General features: G+C 40.8%; 1 protein-coding gene across 1 annotated transcript; it reads left to right on the top strand.

Annotated features, from left to right (window-relative positions):
• The first annotated feature begins 307 nt into the window (after positions 1-307).
• Positions 308-1,244, top strand: LOC115526091 (olfactory receptor 1009-like). Its single transcript, XM_030333567.1, is given in 3 exon segments — positions 308-644; positions 647-811; positions 814-1,244. Coding segments are annotated over 3 exon segments (933 nt in total).
• The last annotated feature ends 16,609 nt before the right edge of the window (positions 1,245-17,853 follow it).

Below are 17,853 nucleotides of genomic sequence, written 5' to 3'. Positions count from 1 at the left end.
GGAAGCTCTCTGCCATCAGTCATGTGACCTTGAGAAAGCTGCTTCTATTTTCCAGGTTTCTGGTTTCTCATCTCTGTAATGATGGATTTCTGCAGACTCTTAGAAGATGAAGGCTTCAGATCCGATCTTTTGCACTGGTCTATACTTCACTTTTGTTTCCTTGGCCACAACATGCAACTAAGTCATATCACCCGTGATGCTCTCCCAGCCACTGGTATATTTTTTCTGTGTCCCGTTTTTGAAGATATGTTCAGCAAATCTGTTGTGACTCCTCTGCTCTTCTTCTAGGGGAAACGGGAACCAGTCAATGGCCGGTGACAACTACACAAGGGTTACAGAGTTCATTTTGGCAGGTTTGAGTGACAACCCCCAATTGCAGGCCTCCCTCTTCCTGCTCTTCCTGAGTTTCTATGTCATCAATCTAACCGGAAACTTGGGTATGATTATTCTGATTCGGATTGATTCCCGCCTTCACACACCCATGTACTTTCTCCTCAGCCACTTGTCCTTTGTGGACATGTGCTTCTCCTCTGTTGTGAGCCCCAAGATGCTCACGGACGTCTTTGCGAAGAGGAAGGCCATCTCCTTCTTGGGCTGTGCTTTGCAGCAGTGGTTTTTTGGGTTCTTTGTGGCAGCAGAGTGTTTCTCTTGGTGTCCATGGCCTATGACCGCTATGTGGCCATCTGCAACCCGTTATTGTATTCTGTTGCCATGTCCCAGAGACTCTGTATCCAGCTGGTGGTTGGTCCCTATGTCATCGGGTTCATGAACACCATGACCCATACAACAAATGCATTTCGTCTTTTTTGTGGCCCAATGTCATTAATCATTTCTTCTGTGATATGTCCCCCCTGCTTTCCCTTGTATGTGCTGACACAAGGCTTACTAAGTTGGTAGTTTTTGTCGTGGCTGGAGCTGTTGGAGTCTTCAGCGGTCTGACTATCCTGATCTCCTACATTTACATCCTTGTCGCCATCATGAAGATCCACTCTGTGGATGGGAGGCGCAAAGCCTTTTCTACCTGCTCTTCTCACCTGACGGCCGTCTCCATCCTGTATGGTACTCTTTTCTTTATTTATGTACGACCTAGAGCAAGTCTGTCTCTGGATCTCAATAAAGTGGTGTCAGTGTTTTACACTGCAGTGATCCCCATGTTGAACCCACTTATCTACAGCTTGAGGAACAAGGAAGTCAAAGATGCCATCCACAGGACTGCTGCTAAGAGGAAGTTTTGTATGGCCTAAATTCTTATGTCGTCAGGAAATTGGGAGACAATTCTAAAAAGACAGACTAATTGTGTGGATTCCTAAGATTCCAGGCCATTTGTAAGTGTTGGGGGCTGGTTGGCATTCATTTACCCACTCATCTATCCACTTATTCATTTACTCAGTCAATATGGATTGATTAAGCCCTGTATGTGATTTTTTTCCTCTGTAATATACCAATATTATAGTTCACATCTACCGTGTATTTAATTTTGCTTCTGTCAGACACCTCACAATCCAATTATTTTCAAAAAACCTTTATTATTTAATTTCAATTATTGTGTTTTGTTTTGTTTTTTATTCTGCTGATATATTTTCTCTCCCTACTGACTCCTTGATATGTGCAGTCCTTTGGGTTTTGCACTCCTACGTAGCTCCCATCAAAGGAATCTATTTAAAAAGGATGTAGAATTTTATGCTTAACCTTGTAATACACTAGTTTTTTGTTTTTTGTTTTTTTTTTTTTGGAGTGACCTTGACATGAAGAACTACATATATCTCAGGGCCTAGAGATGGAATTGTGTTCAACTCTGACAGGTGGGTGGTTCACAGGGGCCATTTATAGTAACAGAGACTTCTGCTTCACTCTAATGCACTGAACACCAAAATAAGCTTCTGACAGAAGGTGCTAAGACTACATTTTTTTTAGAACTCAATTTTCTGGAAGGTGTTGAGAGTATTATTACCTAAACTTCTGCAGGTTGGGATTTGATCGTGCATATGATGCTGCCAAGAATGTACAGAGAAATGCCATAGGTGAAGTTGGGCTCTCAGTCTAGATCTATCTGTTTCTCTTAAGGTCAGTAGGTTTGTAGCATCACAAGGGGGTTCACAGAGGCAGCTCAATTTGATGGTTATGAATTAAGGGCAAGATAAGTGCTGGGAAGACGTCAGGTCTGAGCACTGTGATGTACCATCGCTGCATATGAAGAATGGGCTCCCATGCCAGGGCCTTTATGTCCTCTCACAGACCCAACAAAGTGACTCAATTCTATCTTATCTTTTCTTGACATAGCTATATCTCTGGACTTTGAAATGAAGACACAAAAAGCAGAGAGCTTCATGGAGGAAATGGAACAGCATTCCTAGATGGCCTTGTAGCCTCAGGGCTAAATCCTTGTAGAAATGTCCTCAGAATTTTAAGGAACTCCTACATCCAACTATTTGCCTAAAATGAATTTAGCAAAGTCGATTAAGAAGCTTTTAATGAGAGCCATGGTCTGTCTCCTGGTTATATAGATAGACAACTGTTCTAAACTTTTGTGTACTTTTCCACATACAAAGTGTGATGGGTTATTTTCTAGCGATTATTGTTTAATGTGAAATCTCTGAAAATAGACAATTGATCAGTGAGCTCCCACACAATCATATCATGCTTTGTAGCCATGGGGCTTTAGAGATCATTTACCCTAGCCAGATTACTGGCTCAGAGAAAAATGTCTTTTATTATCTTATGTGATACAAAAGCCCAAAATATGACTTGCTATCAAATTTATTTATGGTAGACTTATTTAAAATTCAAGAACTTTGTTTTACAGCGAGTTTCCCAGATGGGATCAAATTTCTCCAAGAGTCTTCACGGGAGATAGTAGAGAAGCAACATGATATAATAACAACAACAACGACAAAAAAAAGAGTTAGAATTGGAAAATGTCATGCATTTACTTATTCAACAAATAATTATTGAACTTCTTCTGTGTGCTAGGCACTGAGCCTGGTGTTGCATACAATGGTGAAAAAAACAAACATCATTCCTGCATCTACACAGTGGATAGGATAGCAGATCTAAGATGGTCTTCTGTTTATTACCTTTTGTGACATCTCAGTCAAGTCCATAATGAGGTACACAGAGGTAATGATAATATCCACCTTATTGTAAATGATCAGGAGGATTAAATAATGCAGGTAGAATCACTTCATAAACTATGAGCATATTTTGTTGCCCCCCCCCCCCATAAAGCTATTCGGTGAAAACAGCAGAACTCTGGAACCAGCGTGTTACTGGAAGTGTGCCAGACCCCCCAGTATTGGTTCCGTTGCAGGATCTTAGGATGTAGTACTGGGAGGGGACACAGAGGCAGATGGGACAGTTACCTCAATTCTAATCCTAGAGCCATCTCTTGAGTTTTGTGATTTTCCTGGGATGTCTTTTTTTTTTTTTAATTTTTTTTTCAACGTTTATTTATTTTTGGGACAGAGAGAGACAGAGCATGAACGGGGGAGGGGCAGAGAGAGAGGGAGACACAGAATCGGAAACAAGTTCCAGGCTCTGAGCCATCAGCCCAGAGCCTGACGCGGGGCTCGAACTCACGGGCCGCGAGATCGTGACCTGGCTGAAGTCGGACGCTTAACCGACTGCGCCACCCAGGCGCCCCTCCTGGGATGTCTTTTAATTTCACCAAATATCTAGGGATAATACTGCCTAACTTACTGAGGATTTGTAACCAGTTTCTTGAAGGAAGCTAAAGCTTACGGGGTGTATGTAGGAGGCAACTTTCCTATTTTTCGTCATTGCCCCTTCACACTCTTGCTGTGTCATCTCAGACCTTCCTCCTGCTCATTAACATTGCAGGCAGCTCTGGTAGGTTTTCCTTGGAAGTAAGAAACACAAGATTTCCTTTATTCCCCAAGTATTAGAAAATCAAGTGCACTGTCATGTCAGAGGACATGTCCTTTCCCAGATTACAACATCCTCTCTCCCCCGTCTCAGGTGCTAAAGTCTTGCTGTGGTCAAAGGGGACCACCCAAGTCACTACTGGTGGCTTTTTCTCCCCACACTGCAGCTGCTGTGCGGCCAGTCCAGGACCAAAGCCAGGATGTAAAGAGGAAGAGAAAGAGGGCAGAAGGAGTTGGCTGGAACAGCTGGAATCTGGTGACAGATGCATGATTGCTGGCTCTGTCTTTCGGGGGATTCCTTTGTGGGTTCTTCAGAGTGAGAGCGCCCCTCGACCCCACCAACCCGGACCCCTGAATTCCATCTGTTAGTCCTTTGGGAAGCCACCTCCCCCTCTGGCTGGACATTTATGGCTCCTCCAGCAGCTCCCTGGTTTCTGGTCTTGAGTCCAGGGTGATCTCACCCTGCCAGGAGGATGACTTTCCTTTTTAAGAGCCTTCCCTCTTCCTTGTGGCCCATGTCTGGCTCCAGGAAACACAGGCACTCCCAGGCCCTCCAAACTCTGGAAGAGAAGGCTCTGTCACTTGGCCTGGTAAAGGCATAAGGGTGCACATTGACGATTCTCTTTGAAGGAATCCTCTCCAAACTGTCCTTACCTCTTCCCCCGACTGCCTGCCTCTCCTCCAAGCTTAGGGACAGTAGAGGAAAGTGACCCAATCTGGTAATGCTGGAGGATCCAGGATCCAGGGTGAATGTTCCCACCCCTTGAGCAAGAAGATGTCCACACACTCTGCTTTAAATTTTTTTTTAAATTTGTTAAATGTTTGTTTATTGTTTTGAGGGAGACAGAGTATGAGTGGGGGAGGGACAGAGAGAGAGAGAGAGAGAGAGAGAGAGAGAGAAACACAGAATCTAAAGCAGGTTCCAGGCTCTGAGCTGTCAGCACAGAGCCTGATGCAGAGCTCAAACTCGTGAACCGCGAGATCATGACCTGAGCCAAAGTCAGCCACATAGCCAACTGAGGCACCCAGGTGGCCCAACTCTGGTTTAAAACTCAGCAAGTTCAGGAGTGCCTGGGTGGCTCAGCCTGTTAAGCATCCAAATCTTGATTTCGGTCCAAGTCATGATCTCATGGTTCCTGAGTTCAGGCCCTGCATCAGGCTCTGCACTGACGGCTTGGAACCTGCTTGGAATTCTCTCTCTTCCCCTCTCTCTGCCCCTCGCTGCTCATGTGCTCTATCTCTCTCTTTCTCAAAATAAATAAATAAGTAAATAAGCATAAAAAAAACAACAAAAAACTCAGCAAGTTCAGCCACCTTAGCTTGTCCTTCATTCCATGGCCTCTGCTAAAACTCTGAGACAACATTTAACATCCTGGCATAATTTAAATCAGATAATAAAAATTAGGTGCATAGTTTTGTGTCTTGCTATAACAAATGCTCAATAAACACAAGGTATATTACTATTGTGACACTGACTGAGGTAGTTTTTCACCTGTGACAATCCCTAAGTATTACTGCATGTAAAAAAACTTCTCTTTTATTACTAGGCATCCCATCAACAGTACTTAAAAAAAAGTATCTTACATTTTTTTTTTTTTAGTTTACTGTGTGATTTCCCATTAACTGAGAAAATGTGCGCAATCACAGTTATGGCTTATATTTGCACAGTACTGAGTTAAAAAATAAAGCCTTTATTTTTGCTTTGTTTAATTAATGAAACTCTTAGAAGCCTCATGCTGCACTCATACATGGCCATCCTAGAAACTTACATCCCCATGTATAATTTTCCTTCCCCCCCCCCCCCAATATGGTTGGCTTCTTGGGACACATTCACATACTCCCACTAGGCCTTAAACAGGATGCAGTCAGCCAAGTGAGATAGTCACTGCTTAACCATCATAAGGATTATGTCTACTGATATCAGAAAGCCAGTGAATTGTGGGGAGTTCAGTGACTTATAGACAGGACTCCACCATAGCTGGTGCCTTAGTTTACAATTATATCCTCCTTATGATAGCTCACCCTTCTTTGTGCTTTGGCCCCATGTGTGCTTGGGATAGAGAGAGCAGAAGACACCATTGGCACCTATGGGCTTTCCCAAGGTAGCATGCCCCAAACATCCCAAATTGTGGGAGGAATTAATCGATATAGAAAAAGTCATAGTAAAATAAATTGGGGAAGACTGTAACCTTATATGCTTCACATCCCCTCCCTGTGGTGATTCTAAAGATGTTCGTCGAAATCTGACATTAAATGAGCCTGTTTATATTCGGTTAAGTCAGTGTTTCCCAAAGGCATTTGACAATGTGGCCCTTTGTGAAGAATTCTTGGTTAACATTCAGTAGAAATACTGTCCCAGGGTGTACTGTCTTGTAGGGAAAGAAAGGACAGGATTGGGATGCCGATATTTCCTTTCACCTGAGATAGAATTAATTGAGCTTGGAGAAGAGACAGAGCTTTGCCAATACCCTCTAGCTATGTCTTCCAAATATTTCTTAGTTTTTTGGGGAAAGGAATGAGAAGTACATGAAGAAGGGATATTTTGGGGGTTCAATCTTTGCTTTGAAAAATGACTCAGAGAATGACTGGCAAACATAAGCATAACACCAGTAAAACATGTTAAAACATAGGGGGATAATGGTGCATTTTATAATCTTAAAGTGGGTGTAAAAAATGATGGATTTGCCTACCTATCATGAAACTTCCATAGGTCAAAGAGTTAAAAGTCCTTTTTAAAAGGAGGGAAATATTTGTAGGAAATAAATACCTGGTACTTTTCTTATTAAGTATTTTTGTAAAGACCTCATAGATGTATGGGAAAGGGTTCTGAATGGAATATCAGAAGAAGGGGAAATCTTAATGAGAGTTTGGAAAGCATCTCAGGATGAAGACTATAAAATGGACATTACAGGAGCACCTGGGGGGTCAGTTGGTTAAGTGTCTGACTTCGGCTCAGATCATGCTCTCACGGTTTGTGGGTTCGAGCCCTGCATTGGGCTCTGTACTGACAGCTCAGAGCCTGGAGCTTGCTTTGGATTCTGTGTCTCCCTCTCTCTCTGCCCCTCCCCCACTCGTTCTCTATCTCTCGCTCTCAAATATAATAAAATTTTTAAAAATTTAAGAAAATAAAAAAACGGACGTCAGAAAAGATTTTAACTATTGAATTAAAGGTTTTGTTTTTAGAAATGGCAAGAGGAATTTCAAAATATTGATCAAGTTAACTCTAAAATGTGCCTATAATATAATTTGAAATGACAGATACAGAATTGCTGGCTCTTTCTCTTGAGGGATTCTTTTGTGGTTTCCTCGGAGTAACCCAGTAATTCCAGTTCAGATAATTCATCCTAAGGAAATAATCCCAAATTCAGGGTTGTGATGGCACCTTTTACTCAGAGATGTGTTTGTTATGTATGTATACAACCTAAGTATCCCCTGGTTTCTTTGGCTAGTAGCTGAAAAGGGCATATGCCCTTTCAGGCCAGATTGTGATGGACTGAAACTCCCATCCTTAGCGGTCACAAGAAATGTAGAGTGATTCCAGCGTGTCTTCTCCACGTGGCTCAGAGAGTCCCCACGGGAAGGAACATGGCCACTGCTGCTTTCCCGCCTTCACAGCTGCCTCAGGCTGCTTTGGCTCCTCCCGCACCTCCCGATTCCCATTGCTCCAAGGCTCTTCTGCTTCCTGCTAGTGGCCACCCTTCCAAGACAGCACTGTTTCCTCCCAAACTTGCACACAGACCCGCTTTATTCTAGGTTACCCTCAGCACAGTTGAGGCCAGGCTGCAACTACGAATGAGACTTTATTAAAAAGTGGAAGTAGCCAGTGTGATTCTAAGAATGACTTGGGCTACAACATGGCTGCCCTGAGTCTTCACGTGGCTTGCTTTGTGGACTCCGGGCAAGGCAATCCCATGAGACAAAGGAGTCCTTCCACAGACCGTTTGTCTAAGATTTGGCCACTAGTCTGGAACAACGCCACATGTAAGCCCTCAGAGTTGGGTCTTGGCTGAGTGTATCCAAACTGAGTTCAGTTCTTCATCTACAGGTGTTTCCTGTAGAGTCTCAACCCAGAATTTCTTATGAGACTCTAATTTAAGGAGAGCACGCTGAATCAACCATAATTCAGAGAGGTACTATAACTTAAATTCACACTCAGAAAAGAATAATTTATCCCCAAAGAATCATGTCTTTCAAACATGACCCATAGTTAAAATATCCATACACACACACACACACACACATATATAGTTTAACTACACGTCCCATAGTTAATATATATGTGTGTGTGTGGTGTGTGTGTGTGTGTGTGTAGTTTAACTACCTGCGATACATTTTGATTACTCAATTTCCAGGGACTGGCATGTGGGTCATTTCCAGCCTGGCACCTGTTTATAACTTGCAAGCTAAGAATGGGTTTTATGTTTTGAAATGATCAGTTAGATCGAAAGCAGAGTAATATTTCATGGCCCTGGAAATTATTTGGAATTCCAATTTCAACATCCATAAATGAAGTTCTGTTGGAATGCGGCCATCTTTTGACGTCAGTTTTTCAATGGCAACACCACTGGCATTTTAAGGACTGGATTATTCTTTGTGGTGGGCATTGTTCTTTGCACTGCAAGATGGTTGGTCTCATCCTAGCCTTTACCCATTAGATGCCTGTACCATCCCCACCCCAGTCATTGCATCAGAAATGTATCCAGATATTCTCTGTGGGGCAAAAATGTGTAAGACAGAACCACTGGTTTGTGGCTTGCCCACGGCTGCTTCGGGGCTACAGGAACAGAGCTAAGTAGTTGTCACAGAGACAGTCTGCCCTCAAAGCCTAAAATATTTACATATTATATAGCTGTTTTTAAATGTTTATTTATTTTTGAGAGAGAGAGACAGAGTGTGAGGGGGAGGTGCAGAGAGAGGGAGACAGAATCCATAGCAGGCTCTAGGCTCTGAGCTGTCAGCACAGAGCCTGATGCAGAGCTTGAACTCACGCACTGTGAGATCGTGACCTGAGCTGAAGTCAGAGGCTTAACCTACTGAGCCACCCAGGTGCCCTACATATTATATAGCTTTTTATAGAAAAGTTTGGTGACTTCTGCTTTACTTCTATTCTATTCTATTCTATTCTATTCTAAATTTCTTTAAATAATGCTGGCCATGACTTACTAAACTGATTTCACTGCCCACTAATAAGACTCAACTTGTGGTTTGAGAAACCCTATTCCCTTTTTTTAAAGTTTATTTATTTATTTTGAGAGAGAAAGAGAGAGAAAGAGAGAGTCAGTGCTAGTGTGTGCAAGCAGGGAAGGGCAGAGAGAGAGAGGGAGAGAACATCCCAAGCAGGTTCTGCATTGCCAGTGCAAAGCCCAACGTGGGGCTCAACCCTACTAACTGTGAGATCATGACCTGAGCCAAAATGAAGCGTCAGATGCTCAACCAACTGAGCCACCCAGGTGTCCCTGAGAAACCCTATTCCTAAGCAGCTCTGAAAGGAACTATATTGATTATTAGATAAGAGCATATGCCTACACCCAAGCTTGGGTTCATATTTTGACCACGTTGCTTAATACTTGTGTGAACTTGGCCAAGTTACTTAATCCTTCTGAGCTTCTAGAACCACATACATAAGGTGGGGATGATAATAATAATAGTTACACAGTTAATTTTTGTAAAATGATTAGAATGGTGCCTTGGTAAACAATGAGCATTAGTTGTTTGCTACTCTCATTGGTGTTTGCATTGTTCAGGGTCTTCCAGAGAAACAGAACCAACAGGATGGGTAGATAGATGGAATTAGATTTATTTAAAGTAATTGACGCATGGGATTGTGGAGGCAGGCAAGTCCAAACTCTGAAGGGTGGGTTCACAAGCTGAAGACCCAGGAAAGATCTGATGTTACAGTTCAAATCTGAAGACCATCAGGTTGAAGACTCAGGAAGAACTGGGGCTGTGGTTCAAGTCTGGGAGCAGTCTGCTGTAAAGTTCCCTGTTACTCAGAAGAGGTTAGTCTTTTATTCTCTTTAAGCCTTCAAGGTATTGGATGATGCCCAACCACAATATGGAGGGCAATCTCTTCAAAGTTTAAGATTTTAAATGTTAATCTCATTCAAAGACACCCTCACAGAAACATCCAGAAATACGTGTGACCACATATCTGGGCGCTGTGCCCCAGCCAAGTTGATGCGTAAAATTAACGATTGCATAGTTACCATCATGTCATGGTAAAATAAAGAAAAGTGATAATTTTTCAGAATACTGAAGAAATTGGGAAATGATTGGAATATCTACCTGAGGTTTGCTTAGAAGACTCATTATTTTGAAATATAATATAGTAACAATAAAAGTAAAATACAAAATTATAGGGAAGATGTTTTGAATTTGCATAAAAATCACAAATAACTTCTCTCTGAATTTCTGAATGGGAAACTTGAGTTTGCTTCCGTGAGCACAACAGTTTTACTCCGGGTTTTTGGTTGAAATTACTATGAACAATTCCTGAGGCACAAATTTGAGTACTAATTTGAAAATGAATTTTTACAGCATTCCTGTGTTTAAAGGAACTGAAATTAAATTTAGAGAAAGGATATGAAAGCTGGTTTTCCTTCTTTTTGACAAATTCAAGATTGAGATTTCTCGTTATAACGAAAATAGACTTCTGATTCACTCTAAGGTTTGCCCATCGTGCATTTCAAACTCTGATGAACCTCTAATGTGCCGAACATTCACGTTAGGCTGTCGGGCTGCAGCGTAGACATCAGTAAAATGATAATCAGACGAAAGCTACAGATGTATGTGGTAAATATGAAGGCAGATTCGGGAACCTACATGGAGCTACATTTTCCAGAGACTCCACCAGCCCCACCTATTTACCAACTCTTGCTTGAATGCATCCCCATGGACACGTACCTGTCATCCAGCACCATGGTCCCTCATCCACCATGGGGCTGTGGAAGTGGTTGTTCAGGTGCCTGGCTTAGGCCACACTAGCATGTTGCTCTAAGGCAGAGAACAGAACTGTGCTTGTAGGGCTCAGTCTCTGTGGGGTCCATGGGACATGCCATGAGACCCTTCTGTGTGAACTACGCGTTCGAAAGATGCCGCATGAGCTGTCCCCACAGTTGGAGCCTTACCAGGCCAGGGGAACCAGCCGCCCCTTTCTTCGTGCCCATATTTCTTGGCACAGCTCTACTCCGCCTGCTTTTTTAATTTTGTCACCACTGTTTCCCTAGCAGAATGCCTGCTACAGAGTAGGGACTTAGTTACATTGTTGAGTGAATGACTGTAAACCGTCCAATATTTTATGTTATCATATTCATCCTTTTCTCTGCAGAAAATATTTGCTTTGTCTTTGCATGTCTAAAATGTTGACTGACATTCACAGCAGCGCTATTTACCAGAGCCCAAAGCTGGAAACAACTCAGCCATTGAAGGATGAGTGGGTTCTGAAATGTGGTCTGTCTGTACAAATGGGATATTATCCAGCCTTGAAAGCGAGTAAGATTTTTCTACATGGTACAACACAGACGACCTTAAAGACATCACATTAACTGAAATAAAAATAAAAGGATATGACATGTTTTAAAAGCACTACATAGGGAAGAAAGGCAAAAAAAGAGAGAAAATAAATACATTATCTAACTTAGTAGCAGTTATATTTGTGTGGTGAGGCTGGCCAAATATGATTTAAAAAAAATTCCATGATTATTAAAAAAGAAACTACTAAAAATCCACAAAAACAAAACAAACACACAAACAAAAAAACCTCTATGGGCCACCTGGGTGACTCAGTTGGTTGAGTGTCTTGACTTTGGCTCAGGTCATGATCTTGTGGTTCGTGAGTTCTAGCCCCTTGTCGGGCTCTGTGTGGACAGCTCAGAGGCTGAAGCCTGCTTCAGATTCAGGGTCTTCCCACTCTCTCTGCCCCTTTTCCCTGCTTGCGTTCTCTCTCACAAATAATAAACCTTAACAAAACAAAACAAAACAAAACAAAACAAAAAACTCAGAGTGTCTTCAGAATGTCCACTTAATTCTTTGCTGTCCTTTTCAAGGACAGTAGCTCTCCTCTTGTTTTATTTTTAATTAAGCTGGGATTTGAGAGAAACCTGTTTAACCTATTTATTATTCATTTTTGGCCAATAACACTGTTTTAAAGCATTGGTCTGGTCAATGTCTAGACTTCAAGGATTTAATTTACTATTTGCTGATGTAAAAGATCCATCACCACTCCTGCCCCATATCTTGATTTGCCAAATTTTAAACCTGAGGGCCCTGTGCCATGAATTTTTCCACCTGATGAGTTGCTTCTAAAGGTTTTAGGAGGCTGTGGTCCTCTGGATCCTTTGGTCTGAAATAATGTGCAGGGGGCAGAGGGAAGGAGGAGAAAAGGGGAATCAGGCTGGGGAAGTTACATGCTAACAGTTTTATATAAGTTTGTTTTGTAAAATTGAGATCCAGCTAATACTATGGCACATGTGTTAAGTAGCTACGGGGGAAGTTTGAGAGCATAAGGATCATTGACAACATTGATAACGGACTGTTAATCTTGTCCCTATAAGATCAAGAAAATATTGAGCTGAGAAGATCACTGGATATGAAGTCAAAGAGTGGAGTTTTAGACTCTACCACTAACTTTCACTGTGATCCCCAGAAGCTAACTTGCTTCTAGGAGGGCTTCATTTTCTTCATTTATAAAGTAGAATTATAACCATTTATTACAATGAAATAAGGGTTATTTATTGAAGTTCAAATAGTAGAGAGATTTGTTGGCATTTATTATAACTATTATCAAAATAACCAGAAAGATAGAGTCTGTATCCTTTGGGAATTTCCAACCAAATAAAACATGGCTAATATATAAATGACTACAATTTATAACAACATAAGAAGCAAATGGCTTAATGGAGGCTCAAAGGAAAGAAGGAAGGAATAAAGGAAGGAGGAGATAAAGGAGGAAAAGAAGAAGGAAGCTTCATACTGGATTAAGGGTGTGAATGGTTTCATGGAGAGGGAGATCCTTGAGATTGGCAGTGAAAGTAGGAGTTGGATGTCTAGTCATGGTGAGGATACCAGGTGGTGAGCATGGTACAAGGAAGGGCACACGATGTGACAGAAAGGATCTGATTTAGCTGAAATTATAGGAACTGTGAAGGAAAGTGTTGGGGAAATGGATACAACAGATAGAGTCAAATTATGGCCTCATCAGTTGGGGAGTTGGGCATTATTCTTTCTATTGCAAGAGGGCAACACTTATAATGGGTAGGGCTACCCAACTGGAGAGGGGGCTTAGTGGAGGATGGTCAAGAATGAGGAGTGACTGCGGTTAGGGATCTAGTAGAATCTAGTGGAATGGCCTGGGTAAGAGGAGAGTGATGGCCACATAATGAGAACCACTATCTCTCTTAAGCTCTTACTACCTTCCAGGAACATTATGTGCCTTATTTCATTTCATTCTCCACTGCAGGCACTGCTGTTTAACCTACTGTTACATTGGAAGGAACTGAAACAAGAGTTGTCATTTTTTTAATGGCATGTAGTATATTTATTTTTAAAAGATCCACCTATAAATGGATCCCCAGAGTTCAAACCTGTGTTATTAAAGGGTCACCTGTATTTTAGGTTCTGTTATAATATAGAAATGTAATTATATATAAATATATAAAATATAATACATTAATATTACAGTATATACATATTATACAACATATGTAATCTTTGATATTCTTACTGTACACAGTATTTTACAGTCCATTGAATTTTCTTTTTTAAATATTTATTTATTTATTTATTTATTTATTTATTTGCTTTTGAGACAGAGAGAGAGACAGGAGGGGAGGAGCAGAGAGAGAGGGAGGGGAGGAGCAGAGAGAGAGAGAGAGGGAGAGAGAATCTCAAGCAGGTTCCATGCTGTCAGTGCAGAGCCTGGTGCAGGGCTTGAACTCAAGAGTCATTAGATCATGACTTGGGCCAAAACCAAGAATTAGATGCTTAACCAACCGAGTTATCCATGTGTCCCTATCAAATGTTAGCTTGCAGTTTATTACATAACTTAGAAATGTGTGTATGTTTCCTCACCCTAACCTATGAAAGTTGACTATTGTGATTATTAGCTTCTTTTATCTACATTCACAAAGTTTACTTTTACTTGACTGGTGTAAGCCTTAAATATAGCTTTTTCAGTGTTTCCTTTTTCTTCTAGTTAGAAGTTCCCACATTTTGCTCTTTAGTCAAAATACATTGTTTTCTTTTGTTCAATAGCTTAATTTATTCTCCACCCCCGCCACCCCCCCATCTCCCTCCTTCCCCTCCTGTCTGTCTCTCTCTGTCTTTCTCTTCATATCTAAATTGTTGCCACAGTATCACTTTATATAATTAGATGCCCCAACTGTAAATAAAACGGTTTGAAATAACACGTTCAAGATCAAGGGCTGGTGTTCAAACCAAGAGGTGTCCGCATGCAAGACAGACATTCTTCAACAGCGCGAAGATGGGAATTACAGCCTTTCCTACAGCTTCTGATTTTTATAATTAATTTAAACTCCTGGGTTTGCCAGATTTTGCTAAATTTGGAGTAAACTTTTATTTTATTTTGTAGGTCAGAGGACCTCACTACAGCAAGACAGGATAGCAATCAAGAAAATGATAATGCCGGAAAGTGGCCCTCCGCCCTGCACCGACTTACAAAGAAATTGCCCACCCCCAGGGTCAGCCCTTCTTTGCTGCCTCTCCTGTGACAGGCCCTGGGACCTGACTTTCAGAGTTGAACAGCAATCATCACTTGGGAAGTTTTCTTATTTAAAATTGCCTTGATTAATTAGCTCCTCTGAAACTTGTTTAGGAGTGAAATAAATACTTTCTTTCAAGTTCGGTAATTGCCGATCTCTGAGCGCCCAATCAATCCTAATAATGCCCAAGGCATCTTGTTAGAAAGTCACAAAATTGGGTCTTGAAGCCTCAGTCTCACACTGGCAAGCAGAGTTTGTTAGCATTTTGCTGCAGTGGTTTCTCTGAAGAGCTAATTACCGATTGCTCAGGCTTCAAACGCACTATCGTAAAGTTTTTTCAAGTCACAGAGATGTTAGAAGTGAAAACAACCTTAGACATAACCTGGGCTGAGCCCTTTCTTTGTCAAGTGAGGAAATTGATCTCCTCAAGGTCGTGGGGTTAGAGGCACAACTCTGTCAAGAACCTGATCTTTCTGATATTTCGAGCAATTATTCTTTGTGGAGCAGCATTATTCTTGTTCCTGAAAAAGGAAGGAAAGGAAGAAGGAAGTCAGGGCAGAAGGAAGATAATGAAGGAAGAAAACTCAAATAGCTGTCACACCGGGAGGGAGTAGTAAACATTTTATGATTAACTCATGGCTATTTCCAAAGGATCTTCCATTAAAAAAAAAAAAAAAAAGACCATTATGCTCTTTTGGAATTTTAGAAACTCATGATAGAGCAATAAAAGAATTTTTTGAAAGAGAGGCAGCACTTCCTGGTACTTCCTGATGAAGCTAACAAAGGGAAGGAAATAGTTTTGAACTCTCAGGGAAATAATGACGCTTGCCTTTGCCTCTACTCTGTTCTCTTTTCTACCCATTTTTTGAAAAATTGGATCTTTCTTGTGAGAGATATTTGATTGATATAACTCTCTTGAATAGATATAGTTATGGAAATATATTTTATGTGTTTTCTTATATATGTAAACATTGCATACACACACACACACACACACACACACACAATACAGCAAATATATGACAGAGCCAACATGATACTAGCCTGGGGAGGGCAAAGTCCTAGAACCATGAGATGAGAAGTTTAAATGGATATTATAGTGCTGAGGTTCTAGACAAAAGTGAGAGAGTTGCAGTAAAAAGGCACATGGAATTATGCAAAAGAGCCATAAGGGACCCTGGTCTTATAGCATATGCATTCATCCACTCAAAATAGAATAGAGACATAAATGTAAGACCCGGAACTGTAAAAACTCCTAGAAGAAATAAAATAGGGAAAATGTTCCTTGACACTGGTCTTAGGAATAATTTTTTGGATATGACATCAAAAGCACAGAAAACAAAACAAAAAATGAACGAGTGAGACTACATCAAAATAAAATGCTCCTGCTCAGCAGCTTAAACAATAAACACACTGAAAAGGCAACCTATTTATTGGGAAAAAATATTTGCCAACCACATTATCTGATGAGGTTAACAACCAAAATATGTAAGGAACTCGAACAACTCAATGGCAAACCAAACCAGACAACAACAACAAAAATTTAAAAATAGGCAAAGAACATTCATAGATATTTTCCCAAAGAATACATACAAATTACCAATAGGTATATAAAAAGATATGCAACACCACTAATCATCAGGGAAATGCCAATCAAAGAGGTGCTCTCACCACACATCTGTTTATGGTTATTATCAAAAAGAAAAGATAACAAGTGTTGGCAAAGATGTGGAGAGGAGAGGACTCTTGTGCACTTTAGGTGAGAATGTAAATGGTTTACGAATTATGGAAAACGGTATGAACTTACTCTAAAAATAGAACTACCATACAATCCAGCAATCCCATTTCTGGGTTTGTTCATAGAAAATGAAACCAGTTCTTCTCCTTCTCCTTCTTTTTGTTCCTCCTCCTCTTCCTCCTCCTCCTCCACTCTTCTTCTTCTTCTTCTTCTCCTTTCTTTTTCTTCTTTCTTCTTCTTCTCTTCTTCTTCTTCTTCTTCTTCTTCTTCTTCTTCTTCTTCTTCTTCTTCTTCTTCTTCTTCTTTCTTCTTCTTCTTCTTCTTCTTCTTTCTTCTCTTCTTCTTCTCTTCTTTCTTCTTCTTCTTCTTCTCCTTCTTTTAAAGAGATGAAAGTTTATTGAATACCCTGCGAGGGACTAGTGGGCAGGAGAGACTGCGACAAGGCAGTAGTGAGGGGCCACAGTCATGGGCAGAGTAAGGAGGTGTGGGAAAGTATGAAATTCTCCATGTTTTGGTGACTGTGCCTGGTTGTAAGTAGCCCATTGGTTAGTTAGGTCTTATGGCTATTTCAAGGTGGCTCACTTAATGAGCCTATTTGCCTTCAGCTTGGTGGTCCCAGTGGGCCCTTTTGCCTTACTCAGGTTTCCATTGCTCAAGCCTGTTGCCTAAAAGTGACCTCCACATTTCCCCCTGACAGCTTGACAATTGACAAATCTTTGGCATTTGGGTGGGAGTAGCTTCAGTAGCTTCTTCCTGCTGAATGGGGGGGGGGTGCAGAAATGTCCCTACTTATGAGTTAACATTGGTAAGTTAAGGAATTTATAGATAGGAGTTATGAAAGGCAGAGGCAGCTGAATCCAGGGTAGACAACCTGTCTTAATCTCCCTGAGTAGAAAGGTTCATCTATTAGCTAAAAGATATGGCAGTGAAAGAGTTTCAGTACCAGGTGGAGAGACATCAGAAAAGATAACAAAATAAGATTATTATTATTATATAATTATAACATATATTATGAAATACATAATATAATATTATTATATAATTATAATGAGCAAAGGAAGCCCACACTGCAGCATTATTCACATTAGCCCAAGACTTGAAAATAATCTAAATGTCCATCAATGAATGAACACATGAGGAAATAGTGATCATATACATTTAGTTTTAAAAATGAAAGAGATACCATCATCCATAGCATGGTTGAATCTGGAGGATATTATGCTAAGTGAAATAAGCCAGACATAGAAAGGCAAATAGTGCATAATTTTACATATATGTGGGATCTGACTTATATACGAAATCTAAAAAATGTCAAGTTCTAAGAGGGTATAACATGGTTAAAGGGGCAGGGATGTTGGGGAAAATGGAGAGATATTGGTCAAAGAGTGCAATATTTGATTTACGTAGGATAAGTGAGTTCCAGAAATAGGATATACAGGATGGTGACTATGGTTAGTAATACTGTATTGTATACAGGAAATTTGCAAAGAGGGTAGTTCTCAGATGCTATCACTAA

The sequence above is a fragment of the Lynx canadensis genome, chromosome D1 (assembly GCF_007474595.2).
Source record: "Lynx canadensis isolate LIC74 chromosome D1, mLynCan4.pri.v2, whole genome shotgun sequence".
In the NCBI taxonomy this organism is placed as follows: Eukaryota; Metazoa; Chordata; class Mammalia; order Carnivora; family Felidae; genus Lynx; species Lynx canadensis.
The sequence above is the reverse complement of the archived record's forward strand: the minus strand, read 5'-3'. Positions and strand labels throughout refer to the sequence as shown.